The following is a 19,148-nucleotide window of genomic DNA, read 5'->3' on the forward strand; positions in this document are numbered from 1 at the left end:
CAAAGAGGAGCTGTACAGTGTCATAATACTGTTGAGAAACTAGATGAAAACGATATAGCCACCATGCATGTTCTAATCTATGTAACATCCAAAGTGACAAAGAAAAAAATGAGAAAGAAATATAGTTTTCATAATATGAAACTAGGATATGACAAGAGAATCAAATTTAATTACTGTACACTACAGGCTAAAATTAACATCTGTTTTCACCCAGATACGCTTTCACTGAAAGCAGAGTAAAATCAGACCCGCCTGAAGTGAGGGGTACTGTACTGTAGCCTACTGTACTGTACTGTACTGTACTGTACTGTACTGAAAACGCTATTTTCGTGCTTGGACAGACAGACCCAGGGACAGAGTCAGACACCACTCAAAAATGTTAGAGATAAAGAGAAAATGTTTAGAAAATCCACTAGATGGAGCTAAGGTCACACCTAATCCTGTGAATGATTTACCTCATTATTAAGCATTCTACCATTCAATTTGAAATTGTTGAAACGTTATATACTATAACTACTAGTATGCCATAACATATTTCGATACTGTATTTTATTTTTGTCTGCAGGCAACATATATTAATCAGACCAAATGGTAGCACAATGCAGGGTAGGCTACTTTTTACTTGAAATGGCTTTATCTGTTCTGCTCATCTAAAGCATGGAGCTGGAGGGAGCATACATAGGCATAGTCCTGAAACTATGCCACTACTGTACATTGCATACAGTAGTTTTACTAATGACACCGACTCCAGGATCAGGTTACCACTCCCCTGTGTGTTACCCACAAAGCCGAGAAGCCACTTTTGAAAACATTTTGGTCCACTATGACAGCTTGGGATCAACAGGGCAGGTGTTAGATGAATAGGCCTATAGTGGCATCATCACTACAAGAAGATGGATGATAATAAAGATAAGTAGACTCTATTCTTTTCCCAGCCCTTTTTGTTGTTAATTATTTCAATACATTACGTCCACAATTAATCATGGACTTCAATAGTCAATAAAGGTCAGATCAGATCCTAGTTGGTCGGATTGCCTATAGCCTATACTGACCAGATCGACCTTTCTTAAAGTTCAATAAGTTGAGGTGATTAAAGGGCTCTGTCATTATTCTCTCACTCGTTAAGACCGGTTTCCGATTTCAAGTGTCTCCTTTTACACATGTGAGCTGCCACATTCATCTTCGAGTCAGTTAAGTTTTATTGCGGCCGCTAGAGGTGGATGCAGAAAAGAAAAAAAAGAAACTCCGTTCAGTGTGGGATGGACTCATTGGGCATGTAGCCCCAACACATTCTCCATAAAACCTGCGAGTCGAAGCATGTTAACAGTGCCAGTTTCTATTGATTTTTGACGCGTTTATTCAACTTTTTTTCTTCTTTTATTCACTGAAGAATTTGGGAATGTTCGACGTTATGGGCGTACCTAGGTGTTTTTTTCAAGCGGACTAAAGGTGATGATGATGGAGTCCTTGTTCCATTAAATACAAAATGTGACAGAGGTTTGGATGTAGCCTGCTGAAGCACAGGAGCACTTCACATATGGAGAGGACCATTCGCAGAGGACAGAGGGCTTTATAACTTCACTGCACGTTGATGCCTCGTTTGTTGGCAAACAAAGGTCCTGATTCCAGTGAATGACACCAAAAAGTTATGGCCAAGTTATGGCCAATATGGGAAATATATGATTCTGTTCTGACAAAATAATTTGTATTTTTTTTTCTTTGCATAACTTTGCCATGTAGATCAATACACCCGAGTCTTCGCCCTAAAGTGAGCTCTATTACAACGCCCCCCTCCCCTAAAAATGACATTTACACATTCAAGCCGTGCTGTATTTGGACTTCTCTGCAGCTTCGCGATGAGTTTTCTACACTGCGCTCATTGTGGGTTAAGTGACAACCATGTGCACTCCAGTTTTATTTACAGGAGATTGCGTAATCACGAGCGGAGGGAGATCCAGAGAGAGATCCTCTCCATTCTGGGCTTGCCGCACCGTCCCAGGCCCTTCTCTCCCGGGAAGCAGGCATCCTCAGCACCGCTCTTCATGCTCGACCTGTACAACGCCATGACCATAGAGGAGGACGAGGCTCTCCAGCAGCAGAGCACGTCAGTGAGATACAGCGGTGGCTCCAAGCAGCCTCGTAAAGGCTCCTACTACAGCCAAGCTCCGCATGGATACTCCCGTGCGGCGCAACCTTACCGCGCGGCCCCTCTCACCAGCCAAAGCCCTCCGCTCACCACGTCGCACGACACAAACTTTCTGAATGACGCCGATATGGTTATGAGTTTTGTCAATTTAGGTAAGTGAGATCAAGTTGAGTCCCATCTGATTTTTGGTGCCCTGAGCCTTAATTATATATATATATATATATATATATATATATATATATATATATATATATATATATATAGTTTTTAATTGTATTATATCAAAACGTTTGATAATATGCTATATACAACACATGATGATTAGCCCATTTTATGATTATTTTTTAATCATGGAATCAGCATAATCCCATGATTACAGGTGAGGTAATAATGATATTGTAATAGTTCTACAATTGCACATGTTTGAGAGGCCATGGTGATATAGCTCTTTAGGCCAATGTCAATGGGCCAAAAGTTTGATTATCAAATATAAAATTAAAAAGGACAATAAAAAGGATCCACATTAGGTCCTATAGTCTATGTTCACATTTTTATCAGAGCTATTATGTTAACAGCGGACAGCCAACATTAGTGTAACCTACAATGACGAGTTTTCAACAGGGTATACATAGCTGCAATGATGTGCATTATTTGCACAGTAAAGTCCTCAGTGTTAATTTATCCATTTGTAACTACACTTTCAGAGTTACATGGACACTGCCGTGTATAGGCCTATGGGGCATCATGAGATTTTTGATGTGGTATATGTTTACTATAGCAATCATGATGGTCATGAAATGTGATGTTTTAGGCCCACAGAAAGGTCTAACACATTTTGACCCCCACTATTTTCCAGCCACTTGTTATAAAATACTGCTGAATTGTAGAATGATTGTTTCTTCATGCAGTAGCTATGACCCCTGACCCAGCTGCTCATAGCAACTTATCAGATGACTGTCTGACCTTGGGAAAATTGGTCTTAATTATTTCCTGTTGTTAAAAGAGGAACGATATTGGACGATGCCTGTGTTTTCTCTCTTGCCGTGTTCCTGACGGCTATAGGCTTTGGCACTAAGTGTAATGTGGTATCATTTGTATTGCATTATTGCAGTTCTTGTTCTTCATGGGCAGAGAGAGAGTACAAAAATGGAAACGCATGCAATTTAATTTAACATCATGTACCTCACGTGACACAAAATATAAACCTTCAAAATATAAATGTAAAACCTATACATTTTGTTTATGGGTATTAGACCTAAAGGATCTAAAAACAACTGCTGGTGCTGGCTTATATAGCAATGCATGTAAAAGTGAATTCGTGTGGAGGTGCTTGGAGGTATAATCCCTCACCTTGGCCCGGGCCCATGTGTTTCCACTTAGCGCTATACCAGGGCATGTACACTGTCAGCCTTGAAAGCTCTGCTCTCATTTTGGGGACTGTCAGTGAAGTGTTCAATGGAGCTCTGTCTTTATTACAGTACAGGCAAATATTACTACTGACCTCAACTGTTTTATAAACTTCTCCATGACACGGTGTTCACAGAAACTCACTTCTGTACCTTGAAGCAGTCAGTAGGCTACAATCAACCAAGAGAGGTTTCCATATGAATGTTTTCCATATTAATGTGAACTGGGCAACCCATTGAAAAACCAGCCGTGATCACAGCATGCAGAGTAATAATTTATTAACAATTTATCCTTAGTGTTATTAACACTTTATACTCAGTGTTAAAAGTACTGTAAGTGTTATCTGGTTAAAACAAAAAGCATGTTGTTAAAAAGTTAGAGCTCTATATATTCGATATACTAATCATTGCTGTAGACTCAGTGTTTGTTCAATAACAGGGTTCTCCTTGACACTCCAGCTCTTTAATAAACAGAAAATACATTTTCAGGTGGGGGGGTCACTACTAATTGCATTCAATCCAGGAAAGAACCCATTTATAAGCTTCAATGTTATAGTGTTCTGATTTACTTGTTTCATGATCACTTCCTGTATGAGTTCTCTCCTGATTGGGTTAAAATTGGTATCCCAAACTGAAAGTGTATTTTTCTTTTCTTCAGTAGACTATAGTGAAGACCTGGAGAGATGGAGAGAGATCCATTACTGAACAAAGGCTCTACAGTTTACAGCAGTGATTACTAGAATATAGAGCTATTTAACACTTATTTTAACAAAAATAAAATAATTTTATATATTATATAATATATATATATAGATATAGAGAGAGATATATATATAGATAGATATAGATAGATATATATGTAGATATAGATATATAGATATCTATCACGTACCATTTCATTAATCCATCTGTAATCCAGAGTGTACGAATGTGAACAAAGGTTACATGTGTACACTCTGAATTAAATTAAGAATGGAGGATTTTACTGTGCAATTCCAACCAAATCTGCAACTCGTCAAGTGCGAAGGCAGCTGAATGAGTGAAGTCTCAAGGCTAATGTTTAAAGTTGTACCTCTGCTTCAGATTACTGACCATGGCTAATATAATGGAGCGCGCTCAATGACCTCTGACTTGCATGTGTTAAGTAACCACAGACTTTCACTCTTGATAAACTATCAGCAAAATGCATCGTATGATATCAGTAGACGTGTCAGAAAGTCAACTCATCTCAACCCCCATGCTTTTGTGATACTGAATGATAATGTAAGACAACGTTTTACTTTTGTGTAAGGAAACTTATGGGAGAAAACCCTTCTTTTTTGTTCTACGTTGGAAAATATTTGAAAAGTTTATGTTAGTAAATTAATGGGTTATTGGACATCATTGCTGCTTTGTATAAAACCTACAGGAGGTCAATATAGGTCCAGAAATTGGGTCAGAGTCGTCACTCAAAATGACGTTGAAGAACCCTGTCTGGTCTTCTCTCTCACTTGAGGAGCAGACCAAAGTGTTTTTAATTGAAATCAGCCTGTTTTTCTAAACTGACAGCCCATTCATCATGGCTACAGAATGCAGTGAGGCACACAGTGGAGGGTCTGTCTGGAAGTGGCTACCTGTATTCAGTTCAATGATTTAATAGACTGGAAAGTGCTTTTGTTGGGAGTCAGAATGTTTAGATTGGACCTGGAATGTAAAAGAAGATGTGATAAATTATCCTTTCTCAACACTGGCACACCTTTTCTGGTTTAAACAACAGGCACTGACACAGTTGATACACACACAACCCACACAAACACGCATGCACGTGCACATGCTCAAACAGAGCAGTGCAGGAAGTGAACGTATACGTTTGGTCAATATGCTTTTGTTGCCCATAAAATTATATTGATCACATGTTTTGACATTTTTCAGTGGAGAAAGACAAGGACTTTTCTCACCACCGAAGACACTACAAGGAATTCCGCTTTGATCTGACTCAGATCCCAGATGGAGAGGCTGTGACTGCAGCCGAGTTTCGTATCTATAAGGACCGCAGTCACGTGCGCTATGACAATATTACGCTGAAGGTTACCATATACCAAGTCATCAAGGAATATCAACACAAGTAAGATGCACTACTCTATTGAGCAGAATTAAATGTCAACTCTTAAGCATTGTCAATTCTATCCAACAGACATGCTGATCCAAATTCTATTAATCGGTCACAGTTGGAGGATTCTAAAGCAGGCTGAAATGTCTTATTGGGATATGTTATAGAAATCATGGTTTGAAGATCAGCACCTTTTCAGTCACACACAAAGGGAGGCTTTGAAAGTGGACTTCTAAAAACAGCATGGCTCTGCGAAACAATTAACACAGTCACTCAGGCAGAACATAAAGGAATATCCCCTTCACACTTGCAAATCGTTGGATATGCTCAAATCTCTGTGGTATTATTATTTATTTTATAAATGATTTAATTAAAACATTACTAATAAAAATAAAAGCATAATCATTTAGCAGCTATTGTCTTGCTCTGTAAACTGACCAACTCTGTTCTGCCTCATTCGCACCATGCCCTCCTTACAAATATAGTTCTCGGATAAAGAGAACTCCATTAGCAAGTTGACCACTTATGAAGTTTTCCAAGGTCCATCAGCTATCACTCTTCATGTGCTGCCTGCCAGGCTGGCTGTGTCCCAGAAGACGCCATGAGGGCCCATTAGGGGCCTCCCAGGGCGCTCTGAGGGCAAACTCTTATGTCCACCACCTGCCTCTGTTAACAATATTCCGGAAGTTTGAGCCATGACATAGTTGAATACACTGGGGGCTACTTAAAACAGGGCCCACATTTGCTTGCCAAATATGTGTGTGGGTGATTGAAGGGGAGATATGGTCCTCCTGGGCTTTGAAGAGCTCCTAGTCAATGAACTCTCCCATCTTAAAGAGAACACCGTTCAAATAGAAGAATTTACACATTATTCTTAGGGCATATGATAGTCCAGTCAATGTTTATGAACATTTAAAGCCCTAACTGTCATTTATGTTCAAATAGTGACCATTGTTCAATTAACTTATACTATCTTATCTTTTTTAAATTATATGTTCTACCTGTATGTCATAAAACATCACAGATTAAAGAATACATTTTGATATCTTGTTTGTCACTTAGTCATCATTTATGAAGGTGACTAATTTCATTTGGAAGCAGGTTAACTAACAAATTAGTTTAGGGGTTATTACACACAGATCAACTATATTGCTTTAGCCATCAGTGCCTTGAGTGAACAATGTTACTGATGAACAGCTCTTTAAAACCTGTATCTAAGGTATTTATCAATAAGACAGTGTTATCCTGACACAGTACATATTGTTTTGGTGATTCCAGAGGACATTTCCTCCTCCTCTTTAAAAAAAGGTTTAATGTTTGTTTTGTCCACGTTTGTTTTGTCCTCGATGTTGTAAGATGATAAGAGCGCCCCTCACTTCAAACGGGTGTGATTCTTTTTATCTACAAAAGAAAAAAGGGTTCATGATTATTGATTACCTTCGCTCTCCATTAGTTATGAACCCAGGCCCGGACATGACAAAAACAAAACGCATCATAGGCAATAGAGCAGACATACAAAATTAATACGATCACATCATCATTCATGCATAAATACTTCAATACATACTATTCTATATGTTTATTTTACTATGTTGAATGCATGAACCTTGTGTGCTGTGTTCCAGCCTGTAAAGCGTTGCTCTGTACTGTACAGTATAGGCCTATGCACTGTATAATCTTCCAATATATTTACAGTAGTTGCACCAAATCTCTTGGCCGAAAATAGCCCATCTTCAGCCGGGTCACAGTGTGTCAAAACATTAGGTGTGAGGTTGTAATTTCCCAGAAAGTGAGGTTGTAGATCCGCTATTCTCACTGAATGTTTGCGTCAGAATAGGGACGCTATAGACAAGTGTTCATGAGGGTAAATGAGGCGCACAAAAATATTCTAGACTAGAATGTCAACTGTGGCTTGTTTGCACAGAGGCATGGTGTTGGCAGAGTAATATAGTAAGAGAGTGGCGACACTAGCGTTGACTCCCATTGTAACAATGGAATGCGGAAGTGCTCATTCTATCTCAATGGGATAGTTCCAGCCATAGGAGCAATGTTTGGAACTATAGCCCAAAGGCACCACTTTGCGACGAGATCAAAGCATGTCGCTACTCTCCTACTCTACACTCTGGGTGTTGGGCCTCTACAGCAAAGGTTCTCAACCTGTGGGCCCCCACATGATTTTAGGTGGTCCCCAAATGACAGCGAAGTGACAATTAAGGACGTGTAAGACCTTTTTAATATGAAAAAATGTAAATGCCACTAGAGCATCAAAAGTAATCAACAAACTATTCTACAAAACTGACCAAACATTGGCCAAATTGTCAATTAATATAAGAAAGAGGCAAAACATTTGAAAATAGCTGATCTGCTGATCCACGTAGATTTTCTTCTGTCTGACTAATCAAAATGTATAATGCCTCAACTCATACATTACAAGTGCTGGTCAGGGTGAGGTGTCCCCAGTTCAAATATGAATATTTTGGGGATCCCCAGTTCAAATATTATTATTTTTGGGGGGTGACTCCCTGAAAAGGTTGTGAACCTACAGTAGGTGGTATTAACTGATATCTAAATCTAGGTACTGTAATTTGAGGTGTGTGGCTGTGCACAGTAAATCTGTTGGACTGACTGTCTCACTATAGTCAAAATGAGTCACCTCAAACACAATCCCCTTTCTTAGTCCACTTCCTTGCGGGTGCTTCTGTATTTATTCCTACTAACAACACCACTACATGTTCAAGGCAGTGGTGCCTTAAGAGAGATTACCTCACACATACTGTGAAGCATTTAGAGTTAAGCCATTCCGACATGTATGATGTATTCTGCCAGCCCAGCCTGTGCTTCATGTGCCAGAACATTGAGAACAAACAGGATAACGCCATTGATAAGACCCTGCTTAATCACATATTTCGGGCAAATCTTTAAATAATTTCCAAATAGTACAAAATTTTTTTTTTTTCAGAAGATTTTCAGAAATAGCGGAAAAGGCCGATCCACAAGCTCAAAACAAAACACAAGCATAACAAAGTGTATAGAGCTTACTGCACGTGGTTAAAGATTGAAGACATTGTTGAATACAGATGCAACAATCCCAACATGATTACAACATCTCTCTTGCTCTCACTGCTGCTGCTTCGGTTATCTTTAACACATTAAAAATAGCAGATGTACAAGCTCCCAGCGCGTCACTTTGGCTTCACTGACAGAGACATGCAGTAATAGTTAGGTTAAGAGCTAGACGTGCACTTCTATGACAAAGGTGAGCTCCAATAGAGCTACGTTTGAAGAGTATAGCTGTAAAATGGTATTTTACCGTATATTGTAACTAATTTCAATGTCATTTCAATATCAATATATAAATTTGTTCTTGTACACAGGGCAAACTTGCGCATGTACATCGGTTCAGTGCATATATAGAGTGGCACACTGTGCAAATAAAGGTTTAAATAAATAATGTTCATACAGTATGTTCTTCACAATTCAACACCCTATTCTGTAGCCTTCCCTCAGAGGAGCATTAATATAGCGGGTGTTAAACTACTCAACACCTCAGCTACTTACATGATTTCAAATGCATGTTAAAGAAAACATAACTTTGTCCCGTCCTATGTAAATACTTGCCTACATAGCGCGCAGAAATAGGATCTAACGTTAGTTTTATCTTGTGTCGGCTGTTGTGAAAACAGACTGTAATCAATCTAACCAAAACGTCTTTAGTCATAGGGAGGAATATGGGAATGTTGGAATGTTAGTTTCAAAATAAAAGACTCATGGGACAGAAAATAGGAGTGAAACAATCTTCTCCTTTTGTCAAAGCATGTCTTGGGATTAGATTATAGGGTAAGGGGCTGAAGCATCCATCAATGATCAGTCAAATGATTCTTTGTTTACATTTTCCATTATGGCATGGTCAGGGCCTCTGGAATTTCTGCCTGGTCCAAGTCTACAAGACCCAAACGAAGCACATGTTCTCTCTCTCTTTGTACCCTTTGAAAGTTCTTGCGAAATTAAGACCTTTTTTATTTGTTCCAGAGTCAAACTCCACATACCAATTTAATTGGCATTGCATGTAAGAGTCTGTCATCCTACAGTAGCATTCTTGATCATCCGTCAAGCCTGTATGGTTGAAAATATGTAAAGCGTTTACTTAATGTTTAATCAATGAAGTTACTTTGTATTTCACCAACAGAGATGCAGAGACTTTCCTGCTTGATTCCAAAAAGGTTCGTGCAGCTGATGGTGGTTGGTTGGCTTTTGATATCACAGCCACAAGTAACCACTGGGTAATGAACCCACAGCAGAACATGGGCCTGCAGCTCTGTGTGGAGACTCTAGATGGCAAGTTATGCCTGCCTTTTTTCACTCTGACAATTTTAACATCATTAAGTATAACCATACCAGGAGCTTTTTATAATCTTTGAGTCTAGAAATAGTTGGTAAATTCATCCATGGGGAGTTCCCTAATAAAACATTAGCCCCTCAATGTAGAAATGTTTCATTATGTGCCGTTTGGGTTTTTTTTGTCACACTGAGACATCTATTCATTCCTAATGTATAAGCAAACTCTGAGATTGGTACTTGGTACTGGTCATTTACTATGAGGATTACACAAAGGCATGTCTTTTATCAACTTAAAAAGATGCTGAAAATCTGATATATCAAGGGAATCAAACTAACCACATATGAATCAAGATTACGGTTTGTGATGTTTTGTAAAAGAAAGTGTAAATTAATCATACCTTAATAATAGCTAGACAAAATGTATTAATCAGTCATATTTACCCTTGCTTTTTAAAGGCCGGAGTATCAATATGAAGTCTGCTGGGATAGTTGGACGAAATGGACCCCAGTCCAAGCAGCCGTTCCTAGTTGCATTCTTCAAGGCCAGTGAGGTGCTGCTTCGCTCCGTCAGAGCTGCTGGCGGGAAAAAAAAGAATCGCAACAAATCCGGTGGTCAACAGGAATCACCTCGTGCACCCAAAGGTGGAGGTGGGTAATTATTCTTATGCAGTGCAAAGTCATGGCAAGCTTACGTTCACGTGTGCTTCTTTTTTGCATTCAGACTTTTCAGGCCTCTTTCAAGATATATTCTTGTCAAATTATCTTTACAATTCAGTCTTTCATTTTTTAAAGATCATAACACAAGTGAACAGAAGCAAGCCTGCAAGAAGCATGAACTTTATGTCAGCTTTCGAGATTTGGGTTGGCAGGTAAGAAACACTGTACTTCCTTTAAACCCTATGGAATCCACTTCCTAATGTCTGGGACTGGTATATTTGGTGCAATGTGGTCTGAATGTAGTTACTGTTACAATAATAATGGTAAAATTATCTTGAAGGACTGTAAGCTGCCAAAACAACTCCCCTGTGTATACGTATAGTTGTGCTATACCTTAATTATTGATACCTTGGGGTCTGGGAATCATCATACAGCTGGAATTTGTGGGCTGTGACATTCCTGAGATTAGATTAAGCTGTGTGGTTTTGGGGGGAAAAGGTTGAAAATAACAAATGGAATGGGAGAGGGGTCACTTTCAAGAACACCATTTTCTCCTGGGTTTATCAGACAGGCATGTATCCAACATGAGCTGGATAGTGAAACATTTATCTTTACAACAATGCCAAATACATACAGAACACATTGAACTGATTTAGGTGCCTCGTAAACTGCCAATGCCAAAGTGACCAATGCCTAGTAGTACAGACAATGTACCCAATAGTAATGACAGAAAGGTGATAAAAGTTTACAGATAAGATGAAAAAAGAAATGCCTTTTACATTGCATCGACCAATTTTAATGTTATCATCTTATATTTCTCTTTATACATTTTCACTTAATGACTATTACTGACTGTATTATAAACAGGTGACAAATGCATTTGAACAATGATCATATCATCCTCCAGACTGTCTATACAAGAAAAAACTGAAACCCTATATAATTGTCTTTCATCTGGCTTGTTTTTGAAGGACTGGATTATTGCACCTGAGGGCTATGCAGCTTTTTACTGTGATGGGGAATGCTCTTTTCCACTCAATGCACATATGAATGCAACAAATCATGCAATCGTGCAAACCCTGGTATGTATTCATCAGCCACAATATTCGGTCTGGTTTTATCTTACAGCATTATTGTGTTGCAAGATTATGATGCTACATGCTACATATTCATCAGCCACAATATTCGGTCTGGTTTTATCTTACAGCATTATTGTGTTGCAAGATTATGATGCTACATGCTACACGATCATCTTAACTTAACATATGACAAGTTCACAATGTGTCGTGTGCAGCGTGTATAGACGAATCTGTGGAGCGGGGCCCCATAGGCTAGGTGTAGGCAATCAATGCTGAGGTGTAGCTGCGCTTAAGGTGACACCTCAGTTATGGCTGCGCCCAGGGCACTCCTGGTGGATTCATCTATATTGACTGTTTTCTGTACATGACTGAGTCATTCATACTATGGAGTATAAATTAAAGCAGGGGTTCTCAAAGTGGGGTCTCCTTGAGGGGGTTCCAGTAGGGTCCTCACCCAGCAAAAGGTCCTTGACATGAAAAAGTTTGAGAACCACTGAATTAAAGTAACACTTCACCTACTTCACTGGTCCTCACTAATATACGAAGGCTTATTACTGCCATCTCGGTGAAGAGAAAAAAACGCCGGTGGGTGCGGGGCAATTTTCAGACATTAATCTCAGAAATTTCGGAGAAAAATGTTGCAAATTTCTGACTTTAAAAACTCACAGAATTACGACATTATTCTCAGAGATTTCGGAGAAAAATCTCGGAAATCTCCGAGTTTAATGTGAGAAATCTGTGAGATTATAAAGTCATAAACTTTCAAGATTTTTCTCAGAAATCTCTGAGATTAATTTCGCAAATCTGTGAGATTATAAAGTCAGAAATTTGCCCCGCCCCCACCGGCATTCTTTTTTTCACCGAGATGGCAATAATACGCCATTACTTTATTATAAGATGGCACCATTTCAATCTACTCATTCTGCGTCTCAGAGGTGGGCTATGGACAAACAATGACATCATTGGTGGAGATTCTAAGCGAAACTACAGCCTTTCTCTTCCTGGAAAGCTTGCATATTGTTTTAAAGTTGAAAATCTTGTTTGAAATGACTTGTACTTAAATGACTTGTACTTAATTTTAAGTTAGTTACCGGTATCTCATTCTGTTTTTATTCAGGTTCATCTAATGTTTCCTGATAATGTGCCAAAGCCCTGCTGTGCCCCAACCAAGTTGAATGCAATATCTGTACTTTACTTTGATGATAGCTCAAATGTTATCCTTAAGAAATATAGAAACATGGTAGTTAGGTCGTGTGGCTGCCATTAGTAGCCATGCTGGCCTGTATTTATAATAATAAATATTGCTGGAAAACATACAGTAGCTACCACAGGTGTGATGTACAGTATTATGTATATATATAAGTTTTATTATCTAATTTATTTTCCACTCTTTATAAAAAAGAATAACACTGAATATTGTGATATTTAAACAACCTGATACAAAATTGTTGATTTCATATCACTTAACCTTTGTCCACTGGCATATATTCTCTCATTTAGAACTATATTTCAACTTGTACGGCAGTAAATGATCATTTGGCATGAAGCCTCTCAAACTTCATGAAAGTCAAATGAAAGCTATGATTTTACGAACTAAGCTCGTGTCATACTTTGCCTTACATCAGCATTGTGTGTAGAAAAGATCCGATCTACAAGCTCATGACACGGTGCATACACAACGCATTGAGCTTGTACATCCGCTTTTAGGCGCCATTGTACGACGGAGCATAAATTATGCATTAAACCTATGCTCTTTAGCAAGGGATTTATGAAAGTATGAACTTTGCAGCAAACACAGTTTACAAATATGCACATCCGTTTTACATATAGTTACATAAACTGAGATTAAGTACAGCAGATGCAGCAGAATTGGGGACAATTGTCATATCTTTCACATACTGTAGGTAGTACTATCCTATACATTTCATCTGTTTGCAACAGCATTTTGTTTATGAATTTATTAATTCTTCTTCTATAACAACACGAAGAGGAGAGGACATGGAATACCAAAGCCTTTTCTCACAATTAGAATGATCAATATCCCTTTGTGCTAATTTCAGGGATTAAATATGTGTCTGGATTGGAAAAGGCCTGGTCATTCTGTTTGTGTTCACATGGTATTTCTTGACCTCTTCAGGTCCATGTTTGAACTGGCTTTTGTTTTTGAACAAAATGAGGAAGGGTCTTCTGCACACTAGTTGTTAGTTTACTAAATCCCTATTCAAAAGGCTTTCAAATTATTCCCAATGATTTAACCTATAATGACCAAAATAAGGAAAGCTCGACATTATTAGGGTGAATTTCTATATGTATTTGTATGGCTTAAGCGTCTGTTAAGAAATCTTACAGTAAAATTACCATGCTTTTCTTTTATTAAGATATTAAGGACTTCTCCCCCTTTCCTGTACAATTTGTCAGACCAGAGTCAAAGGTCATTCACTTTTAAACCTTCTGCATCACTAGTTATCATCTATCTATTTTTGGAGAATACTGTTTTTGTATAGGGTTTACATAACTGCAAACATGACATAACATGACACACTCATTCATAAACAATCAATATTCACAAAAGCTTAATTATCTATTAATGTCCAAAATGGCAATGCATTTTTGTATCAAAACTCACTTTCTAAATGTAAGATGCAAATTTTATTAATTATTTGGTAAAGCTGTTCCAAACATTATCTAACTCTGTGTTGTATGACCTAAGGGTGCGGTCACACCTAACTGGAATTTCCAGGGCGGATTCTGCCAATGCTTTTAATGGGAACCGAGCGGTTTGTTGCCATTTGCGAATTTCTGCAAAACAAAAAAAGAAGTTTCCCATTGAAAGGCATTGACAGAACGTAAGTTTGGTGTGACCACACCCTTACGATAGTTATATTCTGTTCCAAAGGTTTGTAAAAGTATATCTTAAAAGTAGAATGCTGTTGATTTCAATAAATACTAGTACTATTTTGAAAACTCTGCCTTGTGCTTGTGTTACCTTGAGTTCATGATGCAGTATATTGTACTAGGCTACAACTAGCTTTACCTACAAAATTGCAGATTTTTTTTTTTTTTTGATCCATTTCAAGTCTTTCGATTATAAGTTGTCCATGTGTTTGCAATTCTACAGATATTTGCACAGTTGCAGGGGTACAATTTTAGATTGAGCAATACTAAATCCCGTAATTTACATAGTGTGCAATGTAAATTAGGGGTCTGTACTTTCAGCGTGGTACTGATTCAACACCAACTATGAGCCTAAATGTTGTATCACAAATAATAAACTTTGTCTAACCAGCTCAACTGTTGTCTTCACTACAAATTATGTTATGCACATTTCTTCCCAGAAAGGAGACAAAGGGAAGGGAATTCCTGATGAAAGGATACTGACTGAGATACTGAATTATGAATCTAGACAAATTGTTCGTTCAATTTGTCACCCGCTGGTAATTCATTCCTCATCAAATAGCTATCTCTCAATATCAAACACTACAATTCATTACTGCATGCAGTTCATGTTTCAAGCCAAGTATCGACATGATGATATCACCTCCAATTTAGGTGAAGTGGATCCTCATAGTTCCAAACCTATACTACTCAACCCCTGAGTGTTATGTTAAACTATAACCACTTAATCCTTACCTCGGCATATGATAAATAGAGAAAATAGCTGATCTTCAATCGCACAGTATGTAGATCAGATTTCTTTCCCCATATTATTTAGATTTGCTATTGACATTTTGTGCCTATAATGAAATGCCCGAACTAGGGACACCATGTTGAACGTGGTTAACACACTGGATTTGAAGTGTGGATACTATAAACTAGCAAATGTTGCTGTTCCACATCTCAGTGCATGGAGCGTTTCCTGAAAAGTGTGCGTGAACGTGCCATTTCCAGAAACTTGGCTGATCTTTTTTTTTCTTTTCTTTCAATGGACATGGAAATGTAGGGATTAGGTTAAGGATTAATATTTATTTACACAACTGTGTTGACCTTCAGTGAACACAGGATACGTAGTGTTACACTTTCTCTCCTCTCACCCCCTCACTTTTATAACATCTTTTTTCTGACACGCCAGAACATTGAGTAACTGTATTTCACTTAATTAAAAGCAGCGACCGGCCTGCCCAGATGTTATGTGGGCTCCGACTAAAAGGAGTGTTGACATTCAGTGAATAGAAGCGGCCACCTGCTAACTTAACTCCTGGCTTGGGGGATGATTTGCATTCCTGTGGCCTGTTGCCTGGCATGATTACTTCTAGCACTTCACAAACCCATCTACTGTTTAATATCATGGATTCTTTCCAATTCAGCTACTTTTCTTCCTTTCTGTAATTTATGGGCTACTATGAATGAGCTCCTATTTGTAGGAATTCTCCAAAACTACGGTATACAGGTATATCCCTCTTAGCAGAAAACCCCTTCTGACCACAAGAGAGCAAAAGGTAACAATACTAAGGACAGATTACTGTATACCAGTGGTTCCCAAACCTTTTAGCTCGAGAACTAAAAGAGAAATTAGACATTTGTCCGGAAACCAAACCATTGAAAATAGAAGAACAACAAGTTCACAACACATCGCTTCACGCCGTATTGTGAGCTTGTAGATCGGCTATAATTTTTTATATTTTTAATTCATGAAAATTATTTGATTTTTTTAAATTTTATTTATTTATTCATGACATTTTTTAGAAAAATCATTGAATGAAAAACTAAATGTTTTGAAATAATAATACTTGAAAAAAATGTAGGAAACCAAAAATGAAGGGATATTTACTTGTGACCTATAAAATGTCCACGACCCACAAATGGGTCCGGACCCAATGTTTGGGAAACACTGCTGCATATTCCCCTCCCCCCTTTAAGAGATCCTAGATTGCACTAGCCTGGTAAACCCTCCCCCTTGCTTGAAAATAAAAGCATTTTGCCAAAATGAGGAAATTTTAAGCAAGGGGGAGGGGTTTACCAGGCTAAGATTGTACAGCCTGCTGGCATTACATTACGGTGACCAGATGTCTGGGTTTGGCTGGGAGAACACGTTTATGCCATATCACAATAGTACAATATCCCAAATCACAGACAATTCCCAGTCTAATATCATGATATGGATATAATATTGTTACTAGGGATGTTCCGATAAAGTTTTTTGGCTCCCGATCCGATTCCGATCATTTGAAAATTACGCGATCGGCCCCGATTTCCGATCACCCGATCCGATCGGGACAACCCTAATGAAAACGTTTGAGAACCACTGATGTAGCAACAGAAGTATTTCAGAAAACTGTTAGGATGTATTAATGGGTTGATCTCATCTAACAACGGAACGTTTCAGCATTGTTTATGCATCATTTGGGGTCTTCCCTATGTTCCCCAGGTTCTATGTTCCCCAGGTTCTATGTTCCCCATGTTCTATATGTTCCCCACTAGGGTTAGCGTCAGGTTTCTGGTTTAAGGACTTCAGTGTTTTGTACTATACAATTGTATGTATAAGTACAGAACAAAGAATGTTTGTTTTTGCCATCTTTGTTGAAGAGTCTGAGCAATTATGTTTTAGTTTATTTTATGCCAGTGTTAATTTTTTGTTGGCCAATACTAGATAGTTTAAGTAGCCTAGGCAGGCCTAAAGTTCAATGGATTGTTCAAAGAAGAGCTTAAATCAGAATTTGCTACTAAAAGTAAAAATAAGACTAAGTTGCTAAAATACCTTTAGTCTTACTAGAATTACTCAAATTACTAGGTTAGGTTTCTGGTTTAGGTTTATTCTAAGTTTTTTTTTGCATGGTGGGGAACATATAACCTGGGGAACATAGGTACCGAATCTGTCCCATCATAGCCTACTGGTGGACGGCTAACCTTTGATTCTGCGGAAAATACTCTGGTACCTTTATGTTGTGGGGTTTTTAAGACCTCACAGCATGGTTATTCTGTTAATCTGATTGAGAAAACAGACATACCCATGTGAGCCGTTCTTCAGAACGTGTTTTCCTTTTGTTCGGACAATCTGATATATTGAGAGAGAAAATGTGAGATGGCTCATCCATCACATTCTGCAGGGATTATCCGCAGCTCCTAGCAGACCATCGGACACTTCTGGAGTTTCACAATGAGTATATCCTTCACATGTAGGAAATAGTCTATTGACAAATGTTTGGAAAAGACAGAAAGAATGCAGTGTCTCTCCACAAGCAACCACATTATTGCATATTGTCAGACCATAAGCACCAGGGTGTAACCCCTGGAGGTCATATAATGATACACGCCCACGAATAGACAGATTCAGCTGCCACCGTCCAAGTGGACCCTGACGAACGGCTGTTTTAAATAATGAAGTCTTCCGAAAGCATCGCCAGCATCATAATTCAAAAGGCAAGCGAGTTAAATAAACACAAGAATATATTATGTTATTTATTTTGACTGTGTGCTTTCTAAAGAATGATTTGTTTTGTATTGGCCGGGTCATTTGGAGAAATGACCAACTATTATGCTGGCAGGCAAAGGTCTTGCCCATGCAGTTTAAGTCCCTACAGTATATGCCAACTGGTGCATATGATAAAGCATTGTTTTGGTCAAGACAATATCTTTAACCATGTATAGCTTTAAAGTGTTCATGTGTTAGTCACGTCTTTTGGGCTTGTTTTCATAGACCTGGTTGCTTATGTCTCTCGCAATATCTGGCAACACTGGTCACGTGATGTGACACAGAGGAACCTGATCAAGTCACCTGCTAACACCATTGGTAGACAAAAGGAATATGTCTTCTGTTTTTCAGATTTCTCCAGCCTTTTCAGCCTTGATTGTGTCACTCTCAGAAGGCTCACTACACCCCAAACACTCTCGCCCCCATTTTTTTACACCGACCGCATGCTTGGGCGGTTCTTGTATTCTTGTATTTGTTTTACCGAGGATAAAAATTGAAATAAATTCAGGGTTAGTTTTGTTGTTTTGTTAAGGTTAAGTTTAGGTATAGGGTTAGGTTAAGGTTAAGGTAATTAAGGTTAGGTTTAGGCATATAGTTTCTATGAATTTAATAATAATAATGAATTGCATTTTTATAGCGCTTTTCCAAGTGCTCAAAACGCTTTAAAATGGTTCATTCATTCATACATTGGGAGGTGAAGGGGCGAACAGTCGACGCCAGCGTCCTCACTTCCCACATTCACACACAAATGGTGGCAAGCTTAGGGCCGATTCATACTCCTATTTTACCGCTGTTTCGGCGCTGTAGTGCCGAAATGATGTAGACTCGTCAGAAATCTTCAGTAGCACCGAAGAGCCGACTTTAGGACGGTACCTGCCCCCCCCCCCCCCCCGAACTGCAAATGACGTCAAATTGTAGGCTCTACAGCGCCGAACCGACTTTTATTCGGCTCTAAAATAGGAGTATGAATCGGCCCTTACACCGACCGACTCATTGGAAGCAATGTAGGGTTCAATGTCTTGCC

At 38.6% G+C, this 19,148-nt stretch overlaps 1 protein-coding gene across 1 annotated transcript; it reads left to right on the top strand.

Moving 5' to 3' along the window:
- The first annotated feature begins 1,309 nt into the window (after positions 1–1,309).
- On the top strand, positions 1,310–14,961 carry bmp5 (bone morphogenetic protein 5). Its single transcript, XM_083775181.1, has 7 exons — positions 1,310–2,298; positions 5,464–5,656; positions 9,828–9,976; positions 10,436–10,627; positions 10,772–10,848; positions 11,608–11,718; positions 12,833–14,961. Exons 1-7 carry the CDS (start codon positions 1,803–1,805, stop codon positions 12,980–12,982), a joined length of 1,368 nt encoding a protein of 455 aa, XP_083631307.1. The 5' UTR covers positions 1,310–1,802; the 3' UTR covers positions 12,983–14,961.
- The last annotated feature ends 4,187 nt before the right edge of the window (positions 14,962–19,148 follow it).

Source organism: Protomyctophum parallelum, assembly GCF_964188405.1.
Source record: "Protomyctophum parallelum genome assembly, chromosome: 10".
Lineage (NCBI taxonomy): Eukaryota > Metazoa > Chordata > Actinopteri > Myctophiformes > Myctophidae > Protomyctophum > Protomyctophum parallelum.